This window comes from Haplochromis burtoni, unplaced genomic scaffold (genome assembly GCF_018398535.1).
Source record: "Haplochromis burtoni strain Fernald_Lab_line unplaced genomic scaffold, NCSU_Asbu1 Contig_119, whole genome shotgun sequence".
Taxonomy (NCBI): Eukaryota; Metazoa; Chordata; class Actinopteri; order Cichliformes; family Cichlidae; genus Haplochromis; species Haplochromis burtoni.
In genome coordinates, this window is record NW_024582480.1 from 748,073 (window position 1) to 772,751 (window position 24,679).

At 38.4% G+C, this 24,679-nt stretch overlaps 1 protein-coding gene across 5 annotated transcripts in view; it reads left to right on the plus strand.

Annotated features, from left to right (window-relative positions):
• The window catches only part of slc4a11 (solute carrier family 4 member 11), a 101,967-nt gene that overhangs the window by 52,519 nt on the left and 24,769 nt on the right, over positions 1–24,679 (plus strand). For 2 of the 5 annotated variants that reach the window (XM_014335949.2, XM_014335950.2), the window contains exons 2-7: positions 1,115–1,165; positions 3,948–4,064; positions 11,582–11,625; positions 15,690–15,918; positions 19,568–19,600; positions 23,468–23,549. In XM_014335949.2, coding sequence (XP_014191435.1) covers positions 1,115–1,165; positions 3,948–4,064; positions 11,582–11,625; positions 15,690–15,918; positions 19,568–19,600; positions 23,468–23,549 — 556 coding nt within the window. The remainder of the gene's footprint in view (positions 1–1,114; positions 1,166–3,947; positions 4,065–11,581; positions 11,626–15,689; positions 15,919–19,567; positions 19,601–23,467; positions 23,550–24,679) is intronic. The other 3 variants (XM_014335951.2, XM_014335952.2, XM_005929644.3) reach the window with 2 other exon arrangements.

The window sequence follows — 24,679 nt, forward strand, 5'->3', positions numbered from 1 at the left end:
TCATGGTCAAAATAAGCATTTTTAAACCTTCTCAAGTCTGTACAATACCTAAAATAAGTTTTACAAATTTTTGTTATTTGTATTCCTCGGTTCCCACACCCATACCCAAATGGTAATATTTGTTTCATCTGTACCACATTTGCATTCATGGCTCTCCTTGCAGTAGACAAACAAAAGTGTTTCCCTCATTCACTTTTATACAGCGTATTTTATTTCTGGCGTCTAGCAGCGTATTTTTTCTTATGCAGCTTTCAGCCTGCTATATGTGCTCAGACTGAATTAAAATGTAAATGTACACAGAGTGTGCTTTATAACAATCCGTACGTATAACCATCAACAAAAGATGTCAAGATCAAAATTGCAACTCTAAAATATTTCCTAGTGATGCTTGGAATTTCATTTAATGTGACGCTGCTGTATTTTTCATCCTGTGGGTACCATGAATGTATTAGTACCTGCTGTTTCTTGAAAGCAAGATGCAAAATAATAGGACATTGGTTTGGTACTTAATGATTAATAAAGTACCAAATGCAAGGGATAGACATTCAGGAGACAGCTGACCTAGATGGACAGGGCTTTTTTTTTTATCGAGAGAATGAATAGATGGGCTCATTAAGAGCTAAATGTGGTTTGTTTTTTTGTTTTTTTTTTAACTGTGAATACTGCAGAGCTATAGTTTAATTAAAAAATAAATATTTGATGACTGGGTGGATCATCTTTACAATAAATAGACTGCACTCGTTAGGATAAAGTTCATGTCAAGGACAAACATATTTTAGGCCTTCCTGGGTTATTTACGTGTGCGCATGCAGTGTGTTATAAGAAGTCATTGTTACATCTTCTAGCGGCCATTACAGAACAAATACTTTTGCTAGTAAGCAAATAATCCGTGGATTACTTTGTGTTTTACCTTTAAATGCATAGATCTTTTCCATGTATGATAACCCTGAATGACAAAGAGGTCTGAAAATGATGCGTATTTGTATTCATAACATTTCTCATACCAGCAATTGCTGTGTAAAAATAATAACGAGTAATTGCTCCCTGCCGGGCCTGTTACCGTTGCCTAGATTCAGCTCAGTAATTACAGTCTTTCTCTGTTTTGCTCTCACAGAGGCGCCTCCCTCTGGGATGTCCAAGAATGGATACTTCTTTCAAGAAATGGGTGAGTGTGAACCACCAGCACAAGGACAAAATTTTCAACATTTGTTCCTCGTCCACTGTGTATTAAAAATGGAAAGAAAAGCATGGAACCTATAAGCCTAATCCTCAAAGTGAATATAGCTGCTGTCATCGACGTCTTTGAACATCTTCCTACCAGTAATGTGTATTGTGCAAGGTATATTTAGAGTGAAAGATGTGATTTAAAGATTGGAGCTGCAGCACACGTAAAATTAAAAACAAAAAAACAACCCAAACCTCTCCCAGCTTACACACTCTCCTCCATTTGGATATAAACAACAAACTTTGTGTTATGATAACGGCAGTTTCATTACCTTCAAGCCAAGGAGAAGCTCCCAATTAGTATGTGCAGCACAGGCAGTCAAGACAGAATACACTTGCATTGGATCTCCCCGTCTCCCCCAGCCAATTATTCCCCTCCTGCAACACACCGTCTCATTCGGCACATTCACAGAAGACCCCCTGCCGCAGCTCAACATAAATGTCTTTATTATGCGACCTTTTATCAGATATTAATGTAATTACAATACTGTTGGCAAGTAGGCATTACAAACCATTGTTATCTTTAGTGGTTCATTAGCAAAGGTTGTTTTGGAACGTCAGTGCTCTTGTTGTGAACTTTGCAATTAAAGGGTGAATCACGGTCGCACAGTAAACAATATTTGAAGTGTGTCTTGTGCTGCAGAAGCAGCTCTGCTGTGCATGTGCTATCTGTGTCATTTAGTTCTTTGCTGTGGTGTTAGAAGTGAACAGGTTACTGAGACACAGTGGTGTTATTCACCAAACATGGCAGTTATGTATCTTTTTTTTTTCTCCAAACACGAAGCAAGAAAGTTCCAAACGTTCTTTTAATGATCCGAACATGCTACCGTGTGATTGTTGTTTCTTTATGTCCCACGGCGTCTCAAAGGCAGCAGCAAAACCCTGCACACCGTTTGAAGGATGCACATCAATCGTTTAACGTTTTCAACATTCCTCGTCCCTTAGCTCTTGTTCTTTCTAGATGTTGTATTCACAGATCAAAGTTCTGCAGGGCAGCATAGCTTTACATTTAGGAAGCCGTGATTCGTTTATTTCAATCATAGTTTATTTATTTTTAATACAAGAAGCTCTAATTGTGACGTTTTGCATACTTGGAGTTCTAGTTATATGTTATATAAAGATAAATTACATGATTGCTACATGGAGAGATTGGAATATTTTTCATGCATTAGTTTATAAATAAGTTTTAATACATTTCCCTAAAATTAATGCCATTCCTTTTTTTAACCCTCTAATTTAGTGCTTGCAGTTTAGCAGTTGCTTCTCTCCTCCAAGGTGATTTGAAAGTCAGAGCCCAGCTGGTAAGTCTGATGCACAGAGGGATGCAGGGAAGGCAACTACACAGTGAAGTTCAAATAATGTCAAATGCTGAGGGTTGATCCTGATGCAAGACAAACTGAATGAACTGAAATTTGGGGCTCCTCACGTATAAGGTCAGCAGATAAAGAGCAAGTGAGATATTGTTCTTGTCGCATCAAGCCGATCGCTGGATGATATTTGGGAGCCCACCAGTTACTGGAGCTTTGGATTTAAGGGGGCCGCTGTCTCGGGAAGAGGGAAAGGAATGAGTCATCCAAACAAGCTCCAGGCTCAGTCCTGTGATGCTTTCCAACATGCAAAGTCCTGACCGTTACACACCAAAACCCTGCGAAAAACAGCGTTTACCTGCTGATTCATAAAAGACTTGTCATGTCTCACTTGTCTAACAGCTTAATTTTCTTAATATTCTTTGACAATTTGTGGCATTTTTAGGTTTTTAGGCATAAAGGACTGCTGCTTGCAGCTATTTGTGCGTTACACTAATTGAAAGCACCTTTTAGTAGTTGTTGCTGCTTCCATTGACATTAAAACACTACTCTTATGTATTCATATGAACAGGAGAGGAATCGTGAGCTGAAAAAACAAATTTCAGCTTTTGCACCTTAAAGGGCACATCCTGTACACTGGTTTTGTTTGACTAAGTCTGGATATTTTGGACATTGTCCATCCGAAAATGGTTAGATTCATCTCTTAATGTACACCGACACAAATTTTAGGTCCATAGTTTGCCTATTTTAAAAGATGTAGAGGAAGGAGAAGTATTTGGTATTTAGACTGACAGTATGTATACATGTCAGTGTTTTAAGGTGTATATTACACCTTAAAACACTGTTATGTCTTAGACTAGTTATGTCTAATAATATCTAGACATAACTTTTTTCTGTTTTTCACTTGAACACACTGTCATTCTCAACCATATCATCTGACAATGAAAGAGACTGTCTGGAAGAAAGAAGCTCTCTAGTCATACTTCAGGTGACACTTGAGGAATATTTTCTTATAATTTTCAGGGTTTTTGTTTTAAGCAGCAGATGTTTATTACAGAGTCTGGATGGTTCACTGACTGTCAGATGAGTTGTCACAGAGAAGCATAATTGCTGTAATAATTTCCTGTCACTGTCTAAAGCTTTACCTTTTTTGTTTTTTTGTTTTTTGAGTGATTTTTGGACTAGATTTATTTTGTGAAAAACTTCACTCAGAAATTTCATTTATTCCTTTCACATTCTTTTATTTATTCCTCATTTTGAAAGTGTGCCATAAACATCTACAAAGCACTAAAATAAATTTGACTGTTGGATTTTGTGACTTTGGCTGAGGATAACAACAATAATTAAAGTCAGTTTGCTACCCTGCCTGGTAGCCGGTGAAGTCCAGGAGGTGACCCTGTGCTGTTGTGTCCCCAGAGCAGCGGGAGGTGGAGCAGGAGGAGGGCAGCGAGGGCCGAGAGGAGGGACAAGATTCGCCGATCGCCTGCGGAGATGACATCCACCTCTATGACAACCAGATCAGCCCTGGGCCAGGTCAGTACAGAGAGAGAGAGGGAAAGAAAGTGAGAGGGCAGCAGGGGTTAGAGTATGCAGTCTGGACAAGGAGGAAGAAAAATAAACTTGATGAAGCCACTGAGAAGGATTTTTAAGTGAGTTGGAAATTAAAGGCGATAGACTCCATAAATAAAAATAATTCTTTGGTTTTATAGAAAAGCTGAAAGCTTGATCTGTTGTTTAATCTGTAAAACAAACTGCTAGAAAGAAAATGCTAAAGATTAACTTAAACCTCATCAAATATTAATTTAACACTTTTGTTAGGTTTAAACAATACTGTACATATAAGATTCGAATATACTGAACCCACAGGCAAATCCCAGGATAATCTGCAGTCCCCTGCAATAGTTTCTGCTCGTGTTCAGCTGAGCTTTCTCTTTTAGTTTTGCAGCCATTAGTTTACTTTTGGTTTCTTTGTCACTCACATCAACATCATTACCAGCTGCAACAAGCATCATGTTTTAGAAAAAAAGCTGTGTGCCCTTTTTCCAGCACCAGATAGCAAAAAACAGAGTCGGAGACCACCTTCTAAAAACATAGTGGCACAACTAACAGCAGCTAAAGTGAGTCTTATAGCAATCATGACACGTGCTAAACTGGCCGGACACATGAATCTATGTGAATGCCAATATGTTGTTGAAGTTGTTAGTAAGTTGATATGGATACAGGTGGACATACAGGTAGAAAATGAGAGAGAATTAAGCTTCATAAGGGTTAACATCTTGTCTCACTGACTAATGTTGTTTATACAGTCACCAGCATCAAACTCATTCTGAATCTGGTGCTGTCAAACTTTGCCTAGGACTTGAAAATGCTACATGCATAAGGAATTACATCCATAAACTGTCAGATACAGAGTACATACATATATAATACATGTTATCTATTAGCATTTTATGAAAAGGAACATTTTTTTTCATCTTTTAAGCTAAACATTTACATGAAAGTTGAAGTTTACATGAAATAAATAAACTTGGATAGGTGGGGTTTTTTAAAGGAGACCACTGTCTTCCAGTCAGCATAATCATAATCAATACAGCATCATATAGGAAGGAAGAAAAAGAAAACCTGTTGAATAAAGCCGCGTGAGAAACATTTCAATAATTTCTGTGGAGTTCTGGTGGGCGCTGCCCTTCCACAGACCGGTGGCATGATGGTGTTGACTTGATGGACAGCTACTCAGCTGCAGGTGCAGATGATTTTGACCCCATCACCACAATCCCGGTGGGTCAACCCAGGTTATTGTTGCCATGGTAACAGTCCCAGGTGCACCATAGGGAGAGGAGGAAAGACAGAGATGCCCATTTGCTTTGAATGTGACAGGTGACCATGCCACTTAGGCTGGGTCTCCATACATAGTAACACTTAAGGCATCTGACAAGAGAGCTGTAGCGGTGCAAGCTGGGGACAAGTTAGAAAAACAAAACGGCTGTGATAATGCTCTTCTTCACGTTGAACTGCTTGTATTTATGTCAGGCCTAAAATAAAAGCATAAAATACCTCATTTTTACTCACCTCAATTATCGGTTTTGTATCTGTCTATACGCCAGTGTGACAGTCAGTTCCAGACCAATGAACTATCAGGATGAACAAAACAGGAAGCATTTATGGAATTGATTGAAAAAATTAACTTTGTATCCAGTGTCTTCAGTAAATTATAAAACTGCTGACAGCCTTCCCGAACATCCAAGAAATATTGCAAGGGGGTAGATGCTACAGTTAAGTATAGGTAAGTCTATGGAAGGGTAGGATGAATTGATATAATCTCAAGTTATGTAATTGTCTTCCTGCTCATCCTTAATCTCAGTGAGTATGTTCACATCCTGAGCTCCAGTGATTTGTGTAATATTCCTCTCTCTCTCTATACAGCTGTAATATGTTGAAATCTCGCTGCTGTCAAAATTCTCACCTGCAGGTGCAGAATGTTTGTCATGCACAGCAGTTCCTGCTCACAGATTTTCAGTGCATTACTCATTGACAGCACAGCTGAATGCTGATTAGAGTGTTTTGTTTTCGTTCCTGGCTGCCCCCAGCCTCACAAGTGTAGCTGTCACATACATTTGATCCCAGTATCATTAGTTGTTTGCATCTTATTTTTGCTTTTAATTTGTGTCACAAATTATCATGTTATTTTATTATACTGCATCAGCAGACCACTGTGGAATATGTCCACCATGTCAAATTAATCTAAGACTGACTAAGACTTTTAATCACATCCTGTCTGCCTGAATAAGCAGTGGTTTGGAAAAGCAAATAACTCAGTGATTACGTCATACCAAGAGACAGCAGCTCCTATCTTAATCTAATTTTAAAAACATCTGTCTGTTTAATTAATTCATGAGAAAATGTTTGTTTCAAATGTATCTTTCCAGCCCGTTTTCTAGGACAGCATTCAATTGTGTGTAACTCCACCATATTCACCATTATATGTTTTTATATATATTTAACTAGACCGTTTCTACCTTCCTACCAATCAGTCTTTAGACCAGATGAGATGAGCAGCAGAAAGCAGTATAATGAGCATGAAAGTCAGAAAGAAAGTTGGATGTGGCAGCATAATGAATTAAGCAGAGGATCTTGATCTTGGAGAGTGGGGTTTAAATTCCATGTGAGGCCAAAGGTCAACAATGAAAAAGTCCTCTTATTTTTAGGTGTATTAAGCACGGGCACAGGCATGTGCTGTGCTTAATCTCAAAAGAGCAAGAGCTGCAGGAGGAGGGGTTTCTATTTTCATTTTTATTTCCCCTTTCTTGATTCATGCCTGGTTTCAGAACATTACTGACAAACGTGGCCTTTATCAGTAAAACCCTTTATCAGTTCTGAGGTTTTACATACCAAGACATAAGACAAATAACCCGTTTCTTAAAATTACATAAATAAAACGTCAAATGAATAACAAAACGTGACATATTACACTGTGTCATTATTTATTTAGCAAAAATTAAGCCAAAATACAAAAAATGTGTAGTGAGCCAGGTGCTGATATTTGATGGCACTCGAATTAATCAGCAGCAGCAGTGACCGCCTCTATAAAGACGCTTTGGCAGTTTGCACTTCTGGAGTATTCAAATCTGCATTTATACAAAACCAAGAAAGAAAGATATCACCAACTAAAACAAATGTTCTCAAATGAAAAACATTCAAGACAGCTGCTGATCTTCCCAGAACTGGATGTCCAAGCAAACCCACTCCAAGGTCAGACAACGCTCAGTGAAACTGCAAACACTGAAGTTATCTACAAGCATCTGGTGGATGGGGTTTGGGTTTGTTTTGCAGCCACAGGGCCTGAGCACCTTGAGTCCACCAAGAAGAACTCTGTATACCAAAGCATTGCAGAGCTAAAGGTTGACCAAATTGGGTCAATCAGCGGGACAGTGACCCAAACACAGCACCAAATCTACAACAGAACGGGTGTGCAGAGATCTGTGTATAAATAATAATGTCTGCAAACTTCAAAAAACTGAAGCAGGAAGGGTGGGTTAAACTTGCTTCATGACTTTGCAGAGACCGATAGTCACACAGAAAACCATTACTTCAAGTTATTGCTGTTAAAGGTGGTTCTACAAGTTGTTTCATTTTCTTCAATTCATAGTTTTTGCAAAACGAAAGAAAAAACCCCAAACAACAGCTGACATTGTGTGCTGTTGTTTCTAATACTGATTCCTGGTAATGAATGTCCTGATATGGTAAAAAGAGAGTGCACTTTCTGTCGGTTCTGAGGTACTATTATTCCTCCTTGTACTACAAACTGAATGATCCGTTCCATTATCTCTAATGTAAGAGAAGGGGCCAAATTCCACAGACTTCCTTTTCATTGAAAAAGTAGAGTAAGGTTTAAACAAAGTTTAGCTAAAACAAATAAATAGATTTAGAAGTTTGAGTGTCTGAGTTTTTGAAAATAGGTGGGTGTTTTCAAAAGTTACCGTCTTTTTTTTCTTGTACAAAAAGTGATTCTTTACTGAGCAGTGCTTCAGGGAGAGTAAACCAAAGAGGGACTCGTCAATCTGTCAGTAGATTCAAGTTGGTTTAAGAATTCGGGTGATCCTGTGGCTTTGTGTCAAGCCCACATTATAAATATGTCCAGTACCTTGGTTTCATCATCTGTAAGTTGTGACTTATTGCTAATTAGGAAATGCTGGCACGCTAAACTGGAACAATAAATAAGGAAAACAAACCTATTATAGATCTGCTGTGCCATTATTCTGACTTTAGCATATAGCTACAGCCCCCCAGTGAGAATAGTGTTAGTCGTGTTAGTTATCTGCCCAGTCTGTCAGTATACACTGTCACTGAAAGTATCTGAAGAAGGCTCACTGTCTCAACGTGGCTGTAGCAACATCAAAAAAGGTGACTGATGGTGGTTATTGAAGGGAATATTAAAGATATGAAAATGAAGAGGTTACCAGTACTGTTGTATCACAGTAATACAGACTTGTTTGTTTGTCTCCTTCTGTTATTATATCGCTTTGACATGATCTCATCCATTCTTCTCTCTTCGTCATAAAGCTGTCAAATGCCCTCCATAAATACAATTGATATCTTGATTATACATTTTTCAGCCAGCGCTGGGCTCAGTTCCATTTCACTTCAATCAATTTGGCTGAATGCTGATGTGGAAAAGTCACAAGGAAGGACAGCCGTCTTTGACGCTGGAAAAGACATTTTGGTTTTTACCAAGGTCCTGACTTGACCTTGATAACCTGGAGCGAAGTTAGTTTCATGAATGTATGATGAGTGTGGAGAGGGGATTGACAAAAATACTTTTTTCCCCTCTTTTCTTTTTACTATAAAGATTTGACTATTTAAGGATGAGATATCTGCAAAAAGAGTCCAGAGGTAATGCTATGTTTTCTAACTTGGGTATAGACGGTCTTAAGGTAGTTGGTCTAATCTTTTTACAGTTAATACTTTTATACAGAAGTAATAGTGCAACTTCTTTTAAGACCTGGGTAGGAATTGGACATTTTTCATGAAAAAAAAACCTAAGAAAAAACCTTTGGGGTGTGTGATAAACAGAAAGAGTAAGACCTGCCTGAGACGCTGACTCATGTGGTATTAACAGTAATGACATACATCCAGGAACATTAGTTTTCTTAGGTTAATGTTTAAGACGTCGTTTTAGGTTTATATTATTTTTCAGTTTTTTTCAGGTATTAAATATAAATACCTGCAACAAAGCCTCTTAAATAGGTACTGGTCATATTTGTTTGAAGGATTATAATTGCTTTTGAAAGGGACTGTTGAATGCTTTTTGAAGCCAACAGCTAAAAATACTGTTGTACCTTTACACTATAATCAAACCTTATTGTCCCACTTGTTTTCCACCTCTTTATTGACTGTCACTGCTTCCATGAGGTTTCTTAAAGGAAACTCTGCGAGTAATACATTTTTAGACACTCAATTAAGAGTAACATCTGATAATAATTTCCAGTTTGATGCCAAGTGTTCTTGTTCAAAACTCAAGAAGTTAAATAATGAATATTTTTCATTTTCATCTGTAAGATTGTTGACCTGTGGGTAAAAATCTGCCAGATGCAGATGTAATCCATGAATCCTTTTTAGGTTTAATTTCATCTGGTGCAAAAACACTGGATGTTTAAGGCAGAGTATGGGAGATCCCCAACCTTAGCCTAAGTACAAGGTTGTTAATCTGGTATCCTCAGTCATAGTGGCACATTGCTCAAATAAAGGACACATTTTAACACTTCTTTTACCTAATCCAAAGAAAATGAAATTCTTCTGGATTACTTGAAGCTATATTGAGACATACAGAGTCCATTAGAAGGAGGTGATCATCGGGGACGAGGTAATCTTAATATGAATATTTGAATATCTCCTTACAGCTACAGCCTGACAGCAATTAGAGCCGGAGCTTCCTCTCCCCTAAGGGAACAGATCAGCCTGGCCGTGTGCTTTTTGATTGTGCGGCTTTGATGAACCAAATCCACTGCACATGACACGTGCCCCCTGCTATAGTCTCATCAGAGACAGAAAGGCAGGGGTTGGGGCTCTTTTTTTTTTCTTTTTTTTTTCCTACACTGCCTGCAGGGTTTTTGTGGCAAGGTGTTTGGTGTTTCGATCAAAGCCCCTCACCCTTTTCTGCAGACTCACACTCAAACGCGTTCACTCGTCGCAGGATTATTTATAATATCCTGGCACTTTCCTAAGGCTTATTGGCTTGTCAAAGTGTATGTGCGCGCGTGTGTGTCGGGGGGGTGTTCTTGCTTCTTTGTTGCTGGAGGGAGGAGTTAAAGCACTGATTGATTTCCAGACCGAGTCGACAGTATGCATCACGTGGAGCAGAGGAGGAAAGCCCATGGTAACCTAATAATGTTGTCCCCACAGTAAACGGCGATAACCGTGTTATGTATCTGTGGTGGCGGACTGTTTTATGAGAGTCAGCAGGGTACTGACAGTCTGCTAGTTAAGGGACGGGAGTGTGTTGAAAACCACATTCCCTCCGTTTGTCTCTATATTGTTTTCTAACATAAAAGGTTTTTCCCTCTTCCCAACACTGGGAAAATCCAAACCTTTGTACTTTATCTGAGCTCTTGCCTTAGCTCCACATGCGCATATTAAAGCCTTATCAGAAGAGAATTTTCAATCCTTATTCAATGAGAGCATTTAAAGACATGCCTCTTGACATTTTCATCACTTTTAGAAAAAAGGGGTCTCAGGCTGTTTTTCTTCGAGTGGCTGTTACTTGTGATTTCAGAATTAATGCCTGTCCTGAAAATACAGAACATTATAATGACCATATTGGTGTTAAAACTTTAACATAGCCTATTCAAACGAAGCAAATATTGATATTTAGTGGCCCAGGAGTTTAAGACACTGAACACGAAATGGTTCAAAACAAAGTCTGCTTTCATGTTCTGTAATTCTTCATCACTCAATGTCTCATCTTCTGTTTCACCTTTGCTGTCAGTTCTGTAATTTCTTAGTTTTTTTTAACCTCCTAGGACCTGGCGTCCACATATGTGGACATAACATTTTGAGTTATTTAGACCAAAATACCCAATTTTGCTCTACATGGGCTTGATATCCACTTACGAGGACATTATACTGCTACTGTTCTATCAAAATTTTAAACAAATATCCTCATATGTGGCTCTCATTTTTCTTAAAAACAAAAATAAGGTAAAAAAAAATCTGGTAATTCTTTGTTTTTACATTCATCGGGCCCCAATCAGCCCAAATATCAAAGAGAAATTAAAAATGCATGCCATGGAAGAGTTCAGGTCGTAGGAGGTTAAGTATATAAAGTAAAATATTTTGCTAGAACTACATAATGTTGGCTCTAATCTTTTAAAGCAGTTTGCGTTTTCATTTGTGATGATCAATTGCAGAGTGCACTTATGGGTTCAAGCCCTTTGAGCAGATATATATGTGTTCACCCTTATTGTAGATAAATCTGTTTAATATAAACACATGTCAAGTCTTTATTGATGTACACTTTGAGTGTCTAATTATATCGCTTTTTATTTCTTTCTCAGAAACTGACGATTCTGGCTGTGTGTTACTCAATACATCAAGAAGGGTAAGGATGAATATTTATCAACTAGAAGTCTGATATTACTGTTTATTTATTATTTCTATTTGACCTTTTAAACCATCTGTCAGGGCTGCAGAGTATAGAGTCAGAGGCAGATTAAACCCGGAGCAAGTCACCAGCCGATCACACGTCTAACGTAGAGAGTCAATCTGTCATGCTTACATCCACACCTATGTTAAATTCACCAGTTGATTTAATCTACATGTCTTTGGACTGAGAGAGGAAGCTGAAGCATCCAGAGAAAATACTTGCAGAGACGAGGAGAGCATGCAAGCCCTGCACAGAAAGGCCCCAAAATGACCAGAAGATTCAAACTGAGAACGTTCTTGTTCTGAAGCAACAGAACTAACCACTGCACTTGGCCATTTTGTGCCTCTTTAAAATTATGATGGAGCTGAGAGACAAAATGTAAAAACAGAGGAGTGACATGTAGCAAATGGTGCTGCAAGCCAGGAATTAAACTTGGGTCTCCGAGAATGCCCCCTAACCATTCAGCTCTGGGGTCACGCCTGATTTTTTTGCATTTAAGGGCTCAGTAATTTAGCAGTACAGGTCAGTAACATATAATGCACCCAGTGCTTTTATCAAGAAAGAAAAACAAATATGATCTAAAATTTTAAACCTAGTGTTTGTAGACCTCTATGAATATACACAGGACCAAAATCTCAGTTGTCAAACTGAATGAGGAACAACTGAAGAAGGCGTTTGAAATACCTGCTTACCCACTGCTGGCTGTGCATAAAGGTACAGAGATGATTTTATATTAAAGTAAGTTTGGGCAGTAAATTAAAGAATAAACGTCTTTTCCTGATTGGTTTAATATTGAGTCTCATTCTATGTGTTTTAACAGCCCACAGTTCCACTGAGCACACTCGAAGTACACAAAGATTTGTAAAACCAATCCAATCTGTGTAAGATGTGCTTGACAAATGCATAGCTCTGCTATATTGAATGTTTTCTGTAAAACTGCTAGTGTTAATCTTTTCATGCATCTTTACTGCTGGCTCACTCGTTTTGTTACGGGTTAGTTTTGGGGTTTTGCTTAGAGAAATGTGGCAGTGTTATACCTGTACAATAGCTACATGTTGTGATGGGCTAAAGTAAATTATGCAATTATGAATTATTGCAATCATTTCAAACATAGAATAACTAAATAATGCACATATGGATCTTGCAGGAAGGAAATTGCAATTATTATTTGCCGAGGCAGTTCGGGATATTAAGAATTGCTCTCCAGCTATAGAGGGTCTAAATGAAACATCTGTAATGGTTTTATTGTGCTTGATGATCCTGTAGATGTGATGGCTAGCCTGAGGACCTTTGTTTTTACCATTCATCTATTTGTGCATAATTCTTTTCAAATTCCAGCAAACTCCAGACGTTTTCGTTCATGTGGCATCATGAGCCCTCTTTGTATAGGACTCAAACCCAAAAACCTTAATTTTATGTTTTGATTAAAAGAATGACCTGATTAATTTTGTTTGTCCCCAGTTAAAAGTTGGCAGCAGTCTTGTTAGTCCATATTTTCATAGCAGGGATCTGTCGTTACATCGACCAGGTCAATACTCGGAGCACGTTTTTGACGTCCTCAAGCCACCCTTGAGTAGTTTTGTGGTGGGACGTTGTGCTTTGTCATGCTGTCATGCTGGGGAGGACCATAGCTGCTGTACAGTGCTACTGCCATGGGGTGGTGGGTTTGTTCTGAACAATCTGAACAATGCTGGTACATCTTAATATTATTCACATGAATGCTTAGACACAAATTTCAAAGCGGAGAATGATAATCTTCACCAGTTCCCATCACCAATCAGTTTTGATAAGTTGATGGATTTCTGTTAAAATTATGGGCTGATGAGAACCACACAGTGAATGTAGTAGTAGCAGGATGCAGTTGTGGCACATAGAGTATGTGTACTCATCATGGGCATCAGTGTCATGGTAATTTGTGATTTCTTTGAACTGTTCTATTTCCAGGCTGCTGTCAAACAAATCATTTTTATGTTTGCAAAGAGAAACTACCAGTTGTAGTGAATCATGGTCCCTAACAAGAATTTAATAGTTCTTGGCCTTGTGAAGGTGAGACCTGGAGTAAAACATTCAGCACTTCTTATTAAAAGATTTAAGTGAGTGTATGTATATATTTGAGCCTGCATGTTTTGACCACATGCAAATTGGATGAAATTCACATTTTAAAGCTTTTAAAGATGTACGCTGTACAAGCATTCCACCCTGGAAGTAGAACAGTTGAAAGAAATTATTAACCCCCCCCAAATTACTGTGTCATTCATGCCCATGATAAGTGCATGTAAAGTTTGGACCACAAATGTAGCCGCTTATCGTCGGCATTGTTTTGTGCAGGAGTCCCACAGTTGAGGCACATATGTTACATGGAAAAATGGTATTTTTACCAAATTTAGGGGAATAAGATTACTATTACTACAGGTTTGTAAATCATTAGTGATGCAGTAAACAAATGTCTCTGTGCCAATTAGGTAAAAGGGTTTAAAGCAACCCTGAGGGGGCATTAGTTTGAACTGGTGACCAAACCTGTCAAGAGTTAGTCTTCCCCGTTATGAGCCTGTCAGAGATTTCGGTTTGTTGTGCCTCATTCCTACCAACAGCTTGCCTGGTTCTTTTCTCTAATCTCCTCATTCTGTATCACAGTTCTGTTTGTTTGCTCTCTCCCTCTGCTTTTTATTAATTTCACATGTTCCCGTCCTTAAGTCCTAGCCAAGAATTTTGTTATGGATCTTTTTTATTTGCAATGGTCCATAAATAGATTTTCATTTATGCTTGTGCTTGCAGGTGGGTATTTTTCACTTCCTTCATGAGCAATTTAAAATATAACCTTTGAATTAACACATGAACTACTGGACCACACATTCTGCCCTGTATGACTCGCTTTATAATTTCTTTTAAAAAGTGCAAAATGAACTCGATTTGTTTCTTACTTTTTTTAATCATTTCATTCGAGTTGCATAAGAGCCCCAGGACCGATGCTTTCTGTGATTGCACAAACAAAACAAAATCAAATTTATATAGAGAGCTCTTTGCACAAATACCTATACATGTTTTTTCTGTGAAGAGCACGGAGACTTTCTGCTTGGTGCTTAAAAGAAACAGCAGGAAATCCACTCATCTTCAGAATTTCTGTCAATCACACAATCAATGACTGGTGGGTGTCTGGGCTCTTAATGGAGCTGTGTTGGTTTCTTTGTCCAGCCGTCTCCCTTGAGCTGGATCGTGGACAGCACTAGTACAGTTTTGATAAAATTTTGATTGTTGGCAGTGTTCTGCTATTTTGAAGAGCTCAGAAGGATTTAAGGCAATAAACTCAAACCTATTAGGGTTCTTTTATATTTGACTGCAATCCAAAAGTCAGTAAGATCTTAGATCTGCCCTCATTCTGAAATAGGTAAGAAATGTGATCTAATTCTAAAATGAATTGGGGTTCAGCAGTTTGTCTTTAAAGTAACAGTTTGTAACAGTTTTATAGTTATACAGTTTTGTTTTTTAACAACTAAAATCACCTTAAAGGCTTATTTATTTTATTCTTGATTTTCAAAAATGTAATTTGATAAACATTAGATATTATATCTAGAAATGTAATTTATTTATATCTTAAGATATTAAATAAAATGTATCTAATAATTGGATTATTTATTTATTTATTTATTTATTTATTTATTTATTTATTTATTTAAAATAATATAAAGGCTTAGCTCAGTTTTATAGCCAGGGTTTACCATGATATTCAGTTTACCTTGACAATTTTCAAGCTTTCTTGGTAAAGTGCACTCACATAATTTGTGGTTAGATGCTATATAAATAAAGTTGAAACTGAAAATTGCCTTAGGAGAATAAACCCTGCCATATAAACATTAAAACTAAATCTAGTTTGTTTCCTTTGGGTACAATTCTGCAGAAACTAGGCTAGATGCATTTTGACATTGTTTTCTTTTCTTTTATAATTGAACTTATTTGCATTCTCAACACGGGATCTCGTTTAAAACTATTTCAGACTTGAAAGAATTATTGTTTTTCCACAGTATGTGAAGCTGATGAATTTTGAGGAGGAGGTTCGGGCACACCGTGACCTGGATGGCTTCCTGGCGAGGGCCAGCATCTTGCTGGATGAGACAGCCGCGTCCCTGGACGATGTTCTGAAGAGAATGTTGCACCACGTGGGCCAGGACAGCCATGCTTTAGAGCCCGGGTGCAACTTCGAGGAGGTGATGAGCATGCTTTTCACAGATGCAGGAGCACAGGAGGTCAACGGTGAGCAAGGATTCTGTCGACATGCATGTAAACACAGTCATATGTTGTCTAATTTGTTTTGAGATACAGTTGATACAGAGATCTGCAAACCACAAGATGGAGAAGTACAATGCATTATCTGTGCCTAACCACAATCAGACCAGGACCCATAGCATCTGACACTTGACCTAAAAACATCTGACGTCTGCACATGTCATCGCCTACCTAAAATAAATAAATAAGCTGTACCTCAGGCTCTGCAGCAGAATTGTCAGATAGACTTGAGAATGGTTCAAGGAGCTTTCAATACCCAAAGGAAAGTTTTTGATGTTTGTACCAAGGATGCCAATTTGACCCACAGCTTTTTTAGGTGGACAAAAATAGCACTCAGCATGGCGAAAAGTGGATGTTTTACACTTCAACACACCACCATATACTGCACACACAGACATCAATGTTCCTTTTTATTTTTAGGTAGTTTAGCTTTATCGTTTTTACTTTTTTGTGCAATTTAAAGCAGGCGTTCATTTTTTTTCCTCCTGAATATTAAAGCAATTAAATATTAAAGGGAAGGCTACAGTTTCGAAGTGCAGAATTAATTGGGGAAGCAAAAGCAAAAAAGTAACAGCTTTATTAGGTCTCACATACATTTAAACATTTTTTTTTTCTATTTTGACCTGAAACTATGTTCAGTAACGGTTGTACCTAAAATATTATATTGTAATGCATGAATGCAATTGGTAAATGTACCCATGTTTCTAGGTTTGGTGCCCATTTGTCAGCTTACAGATCCCTGTCACATTAGTTTAGTCCCCTCAGCACAGGTCCTCTTGGCTGAGTAGCAAAGCCTCTTGGTTAAGGCGAATCTCTTCGGCCCATTAGAGCAAGAGAAATCCGCCCTCTTACATAATAATATGTAGCTATTGTTGAAGCATTGCTTTCTGCCGCAAGCTGTACAGAACACATTCACAAAAGTAATTGTTTGGCAAATGAAACTTTGCTTTCTATCTAGTTAAAGTCGTGAAGAATCGTGGAAAATGGTTTCTTTCAGTACATTCGATTTAATGCCGTGCCGACATAGGAGTAAATATAAGTGGGATTTCACCACTGTAAGAGCATGTGGAGGTAATCATAGTGTAAGGGCTTCCTGTCATGTACTCGGTGTCCAGTGTTTTCCTGTCTGGCTGGGCTGGTGTCTGCAGTTGTTGATGGATAGTCGGAGGTGGGCGGTGTGTGACGCTCACCCTGCAGAGCCGCCTCTGACAGATCCGCTAGGTGATAATTGACTTCTGTCATCGATCACTCACTTAGTTTTTCAAATGGCTTTCCAAGACTCTCAAGCTGTGGTCGCTGCAGCTGCGTTTTCACTTTTGCTCTTCAAGAATATCCCACAAAGAGGCTAAGGAAGGTTTTTTCCCTTTTTTGTTTCTTTTTTTTATGGCTGTCATCTTGACAAAAATGATTCCTCTGTAAGTCTGGGCTGTGTGCTTCTAAAATCAATGAAAAAAAAATACATAAATGAAGGGATGACATTTTGTTCAAGTGATGCTTGATTGTGAAAACAGAGTAGCAGCAGTCAGTATTACATTCTTTTTTGAGTTATTTATGAATTAAACAACGAATAATCAATAATTTCTTTGTTTTATTATGCGACACAAAATACTACTTTAAAAATAGGCTGAAACTCATCACGCAGCAGGACGCATCAGTTGCAGCAGACGGAATAGGGTAATAATAGACTGAACTGTGGGGGTCATTAATAATAAGCATAGTGAAGCTATTCAGAAAACATTTACACGAAAACTTTACAGAAGCTACTATAATATGCTCAAAGAAGGATGTGAACATACAGAAATGTTCATAATTAGTTTAATCTTTCAAGTATGCATTACACAATGTTTACCAAGTAGTCTGTGGATTTCACCTCTTTGATTTGGTCGTCCTAATAAATTAATAACAGTGGTTCAGCGGTGCATTTCAAACAAAGTTTGAATTTTCACATTGCTGGTAGAATCCCTGAATTCACCAGTGAAACACTCGTGTCAGCGCTGAGGGGAAAAAATATCTCTTGGGAAGGAACAAAGGCTTTTCCTGGGGGAATACATTCATATTGCACGTAAGTATGTTATCAACGGGACATATCTCTTCAGGTATTAATTTCTGCCATATCAAGGTTCCCTCTGCCACAGTGGGGTATTACGGCTGGCGAGCGGACCAGCTCATTTGGAGTGTAATACTGTACAGCTGTGAGATAAAGAGAACAGGGCAAGATTATAACAGGCACCGAAAGAACAGAGAATTACAGAAATGAAAAAGATGAAAGCCCACAGAGATAATTAGTCCTGCTCCTACTTGTACAGAGGAGTATTTTTCTTTTTGGAGGCCAACTTGAGCTGTTTTTTATTTTTTTGCTTTGCTTTTGTCTTGGGATTCAGCGATGGAGAGCGGGATTGTGCAGAGGAATAATGAACAGCGCTGACGATGATGCAACGCATGATAATATTACTTCCGCTTTTAATATGTACACCAAAATTTAAAAGTAATATCTAATTTTTGACAAACTAGGAGTACTTGAAGAACTAAATGATTTTAGGATGCTGACCAAAATGATGATCAGCTACCACAGAATAACTGACAGTGTTTTGTATGATAATGTATAAATATATTTTCCCCTCTTCCTCTGTGATGTTCATAGCCACAGTGCTCTGTGTGCTGCTGATTGTGTGCCCTGTCTGTGATGACTGTAGCATAATTTCTCCCTAAATTGCTGTCACCTTTGATCGATCTTGCTGGCTCTTTACTTGGTCTCGATTTGCATAATCCTCCTGTGTTGCTGTATTTTTTATTTTCTGCCAGTTGAATTTAGACTGCAACATATTTATTATTTTAAGTATGAAAACTTAGGGTAGGTCTCTCTCTTTTTGTTTTTTGTAAGTGCCTTATTTAAATGTATATCTCCATCTGTGTACACTGTGAGTTTTGTCACCCTTAAACTCTTCAGAAATTCAGAAATACTTGACCATCTGTTCAACCAGGAGGGGATTATTACTGCTTGTCTTTTTTTTTTTTTTTTTGTGTTTGCAAAGAACATATTTTGCACAGATTCGTGTTTTTAACCTGAGAGTACTGCCATGAATGCTGCCATCTTTTCCTTTGGACTTTGTTTTACCCTTATTATATCACAGCAAGACACATGAGTTTTCATTGTGGCACATTTTTCAGGAAAGATCAGAATACTAATTTGAAACCATTAATTTAACCACTTTACTTATCATGATATATGGTGGCCATACATGCCAGTTTTCTCATCTTGATCTCATCAGTGACGTCTTTGGGCTTCTTGGACCAGCTGAACACACGACCGTTATCGGAGATAAAATCCAATTTTTGTTAATAGCCTGTAGACAGTAATCAAGATGGGATCTCTCTGTGCCTAACAAAGACGAGATTTTCTCTGGAAAATGATATTTAATATGTATGAGGTAAAGGAGGGCAGGAAATGAAGCTTCTGTTCAGTAGAGATATTTATGTGTGTGCCTGCTCGGTAGGAAAGTGTGTGTATGCGTGTCATTTTCTTGCTGAAAACTGCTAGCCTGTTGCCCAGAAAAGGTGACTGAACTGACTCTTTGTCTCTCCTCTTGGTTTTTTTTCCCTCCTTCTCCCCATGCAGACAAGTCTCAAAGTTTCGTTTTCTTTGATGACGGTAAGCTGTGCTAATTGGATGAAAATGTCAGCATCAGCCGCCGTGAGGCTGCAATCAGTCGTTTGCTCCTGTACCAATCACCATCAGTATTCCGTTTGTGTTCCTCTCCGTGCTCAGGACTGGGTCGATCCATTGAGTCATCAAATGATTAGAGACACCAGCAAAACCCCGTGTCGCAGATATCGATGCCTCTTCATTGGCCCCTCAAGTCAACGCTGGGTCCAACCAGCAGTTATCAGTTCTGCGTAAAAAGAAAACTGATAGTTCTGTAAAGTGATCGAATAATTCATACATCTGAATGAGATTTAACCTCCTAGGACCTGGTGTCCACATATGTGGACATCACATTTTGGGTTGTCTAGACCAAAATACTAAATTTTGCTCTACAAGTGCCTGATATCCACAGGACAATATACTGCCTCTGTTTTATCAAAATTTAAAACGAATATCCTCCTATGTGGCTCTCATTTTTCTTCGAAACAAAAATCAGGTAAAAATATGCCCAAATATCAAAGAGAAATTAAAAATGCATGCCATGAAAGAGTTTGGGTCTTACGAGGTTAAAGCATAAAATCAAAATAATTACAATTTTTTAGTTTAGAATAGACATTATGTCCTTGCTAGGAAAAAATGACCTATTTTTCAGAGGTTTTATATTCAGGTATTTTTTTTTAATTAATAAGCTAATTATATAACTAATTTTTTTTCTGCACATTTAATTTGTTTCTATCCAAAGAAATCACTGCAATTTAAATCTCTCTAAATATGAAGTTTCACTATTGACCCAGTCCTAGTGGCCCCTTCCTCACCATGTGACCATAGCATTTGTGCCTTGTGATTGGCTGTGATGGATACCTATATGTTTTCATCACCTCCTTCATAGTGCCCTTTGCAACATTCACACTCTTTGAAGGAAACCAATCGTTTTCTCTTTGTGTCTTAGTGTGTGTGACTGAGGGGTTTTGTGTATGTATGATGCGAGTCTACCAGTGGCTAAGACCACAGTTAATCTTTTAGGCATCATAGACAGAGGAGGCTTTCTGGAGGTCACCTCTGAGCGTAATGCAAGGAGTCACCTTGCCAAAAGATCTTGTGCCGTTTTCAGACATCAACTGGGAAACTAATGAATCGATGCGTTTTTGTACCTGCACATCTCTGCAGATTTTCTGTCACATAAACCGAAAAAAATATGAATATCACATCTTTTTCACTGGTTTAGCATATTTATTGATTCCTCGCTCCCTTATTTATGACAGACGGCTTTATCCTCATGTGATTTGCAGAAATTGCAATCTGTTTTTCTCCCTCCAACCAAACTGTGAATAACACAGTTAAAGAATTCACCAAGAATACAGAAAGATCAAAGGGACCAATCCAGCCATCCGGTCTTGCCTTCCTCATATTTTTTCCTCATTTTCCATTGAAGTTTGTCACATTTGATATGCTGCGTGTAAGAATCAGGTTTTTTTTTCTTTTCTGTGTGGAAATAGAAGTGTTTGCATAGCAAAAGCTGATGAAACCGTGCAGAAATCTTCACATAACTGACAAGTATCAAATGTACATCTCTTAATTAGTCTCTGTCCTGATCATGTCAGCAATCACTCACAAATACTTGTTCTCTTCTTCCTGTCATCACCTGAGCTGGAGACATAAGACACAATTTATTCCCTTGCACTACACTTAATCTTTTTTTTTTTCTGCTGCTACGAGATAATCAACAAACTGAACGAACTATGACATCACATTTTGCTCCCCATTCACTTTGGTTTGCACTGAGTGACCTGCCGTCGCTTGCCTTTCTGGTCATATTTAATTCTGTGTCACAGTGCAGTGTACACCTTCTGACTGGCTGTCACTCATTACACAGCTGGTAGTAAAGCTGTGGATTATTCTAATATATAAACTTTTGCAGATCATCAGTCTAGGTCATTACTGGATCAAAGTCATAGACGTTACACAATCTTCTATTTTAATGCGTTTATCATAAAAATGCCTTCTTTAAGGCACCTCATTGACCACTTGCATTGCTCATAATTGTATAGAGCTTTTATACTTTTAGCTGTTGTTGCATTTAACTCTAAAGATGACCATTCCTTCTACACTGCAGCAGCCTCTCAGTTGGAAAAGGCATATGCAGCTAACAAAACAAAACATACTGAAGTGGATGTGATATTGAGGCTTGCAGCTAGCCGATTTAGCCATTAGCTTCTCTTCTTTTAGCATGACATTGACAACGTAGTCTGTCGATATAGAGGACAACAGATAACCTCACTACACACATTTACCTCTCTTTCTCTGTTTTTTTTCTTGTCTTTTGCTCTTCTGTTACCTCTCTCTTCTTGCTTTTATCCTCATCCCCCTTTCTTTATCTTTTAATCTTTCTTTTGTTCTCTTTCTGTCTGTCTCTCTCTCCTCTTCTCATCCCTGACGTCAATGAGAAATTGGATGGTTTTTGATTATTACATGGCTGTCAGGCTTACTGCTATTAATTGAATTGAATCCCAGTCCATCTCCTCTACTTCTCCTTCCCTTTTTCCTCCCTCTGTCTCAAGCTCTTCTTGTCATTTCGTTTAAGTCTTACTTTTTGTATGACTTATTTTTATTCCCTTGGCTTTATTTTTCTCGCTTTCATTTTCTTCTTTCAGAGTTTAAAGCCTTCTTGCTGCATGCATCATCTCTCTTGTTCTCTTTTCTTTCTTTTTTCTCTCTTTGCCCCTTGTTTTTCCTTTTCCTACACCTCTTTCTCGCTCTTCTTCACCACGTGCTGGTTTCATTTTCATCCTTGTCATTCTCTTTCTCTAAAGACTTCTTTCCCCCCTTATTCTTTATCTACATGCGTACTCTCTCTCTCTCTTTTTGTGTATCTTTCTGCCCCCCCACCCCATTTCTCCCCTCCTGGCTCTCTCACTCCTTGAGCACTGTGATACTGTTGTCATGGTGACGCCCATCATTTTCTGGCATGAATGGAGGATACTTTATTGATGAGACGGCAAGGCAGAGGGAGAGAAAAGAAGAGTGATGGAGAGAAAGACAAAGACAGATGGAATAAGAGAGAGAAAAACCACTGGCAGGGAAAATCAGAATGATATGGAAATGATCGTCCCCGCTGCTTACGATACAAAACATTTCCACCCTGTAATTTTCTCAGTACTAATGAGTTGAAGAGGATGTTGCGAAGCAAAACATACGGAATCTTCTAGAGGGGTTTGGGATATTCGGGGCTGCTGAAGAATGTCCCCCAAAACACTATTATTCATCACTCTCAGCGGGAGACAGCGGAAGGGAGATTCCTCTTATTAGGAAGCAATGAGCTGGCTTCAGCAGTGCCCCCAGTTGCCCATGTTTAATGATTTGTGCTCTGTAAACATGGCAGCATAATGAAATGTTTTTTTTAATCTGTGAACATGAGCGTGGTGTTTTCCAAGGTTGGATGGACACCCTTATTAGCTTGTCGTGGTGCACACAGCGCAGCCTGGCGATACTGTCTAAACCAGAAGGCGAGCTTGTTAGACGCTTCTGATGTAGACGACACATCGAGAGGTTTGGCGCAGCAGAAAAGGCACAAGATTTCAGTTGAATGTTTTTAGGCTTTTAAATGATGCCTTTTGGGCCATATTAAAAAATGAAATCTAAGCTAATTTGTGTTTTCAAATGCATGAATTTTGTAAACTTAAACAGTAGGTACTCCTATTAATGTGGTGACGCGTTTTTATAGAGTTTAACACTGTTACAGTCAGCTACTCTTAAGGGTTGACATGGATTTCTAAGACGCGCACACACAGGAGTTAAACACTTTTCAGGGGGGCTTCGAGTATGTGACACTTGATCTCAGATCATTTGTTTGACTTCTGACTTTTTGGTCTGCAGTTCACCTGCTTTCAGAGACGATCCAGGGAGTTACAGCAACCGCCACAGGGGTCCAGTACCAGCAGTCCTGGCTTTGCATCCTGTAAGCAAAATATATGTGTGTATGTACATGTGTGTGAGGGAGCCGAGAGAAAGAGTTGTATTTATAATAATGTGTTATAAGATGCTTTCTCTTATTACTCATTTATGCTTTTATGTAGTTATAAATTGATTATTTTTAACATTCACGCTCATCATCACTATAGATTATAGGTGTATTTTATGTTACATACATTACTACTCACATTGAAAACAAGATTTTGATTTTAGCATATTACAATAAGTGCTGAATACAGCTGCCGCGGTATGGTGTCCTTCATAGAGAATGAAGTCACCCTACCTGTGTTGCAACACAGCCTTCTCTGCTCTGTCCTATAGTCGATTATCTGACTGAATGTGCAAGTTAGTAAATTACTTGCACTTACTTCCCTACCTTTCAAATTGGTGGTCATCTCCACGCTGAAGAAGCAGAGAACAATCGCAAAGTGCGCTCTGGAGCATTCAGTCACTGCAGGTGGATATTTTTTTCTTCTCGTGTCATGTTAACAGGCTTCCTGGTGGTAAACGTAATGCAAAGGAAAGGATGACATCATCACCAAATCAAGTACAACTGAAATAATATATAATCTCTTTTTAAAAAAATGTATCCAGGGTCAGCTGTGCATAAATGTCAATAATACAAACGAGTAACAAATCAGGGGGAAAAAAGTATAAATGAACAAACGGCGAAACACAGAAATGCAGATGCTTCCACGTGTGTGCCGCTTGTTACAATTAGGCAGTTAATATCCAATCATTCTCTGTTGCAGGTCTAAAAATGCTAAGCATATTCTGATTTTGTATCAAGATGCCAAGAGGAAAAGATCTAAGAGACTTTGAAAGTGTGTTCATTTTGGGGGGAACAGATGGCAGGAGTTTCAGTAACAAAGACTGTTCAATTGGCTAGTGTTTTACTGGGACTAGTGACTCAAGTGACATTTGGATTTAGATCTGTGAAAAAGACATTCGTAAGGATGGAAGGAAGAAGTAACCTCAGGCGACTGAGACTAGGATTGAGAGGTGAAAATTTAGTAAGGTAGGGATCTTGGGAACTAGGTGGCGTTTTCACTGGTGTGGTTTGTATACTTTCCTTCTTAGAGGAAAGGGGGCAAGTAAAATAAACAGAAATGCAAA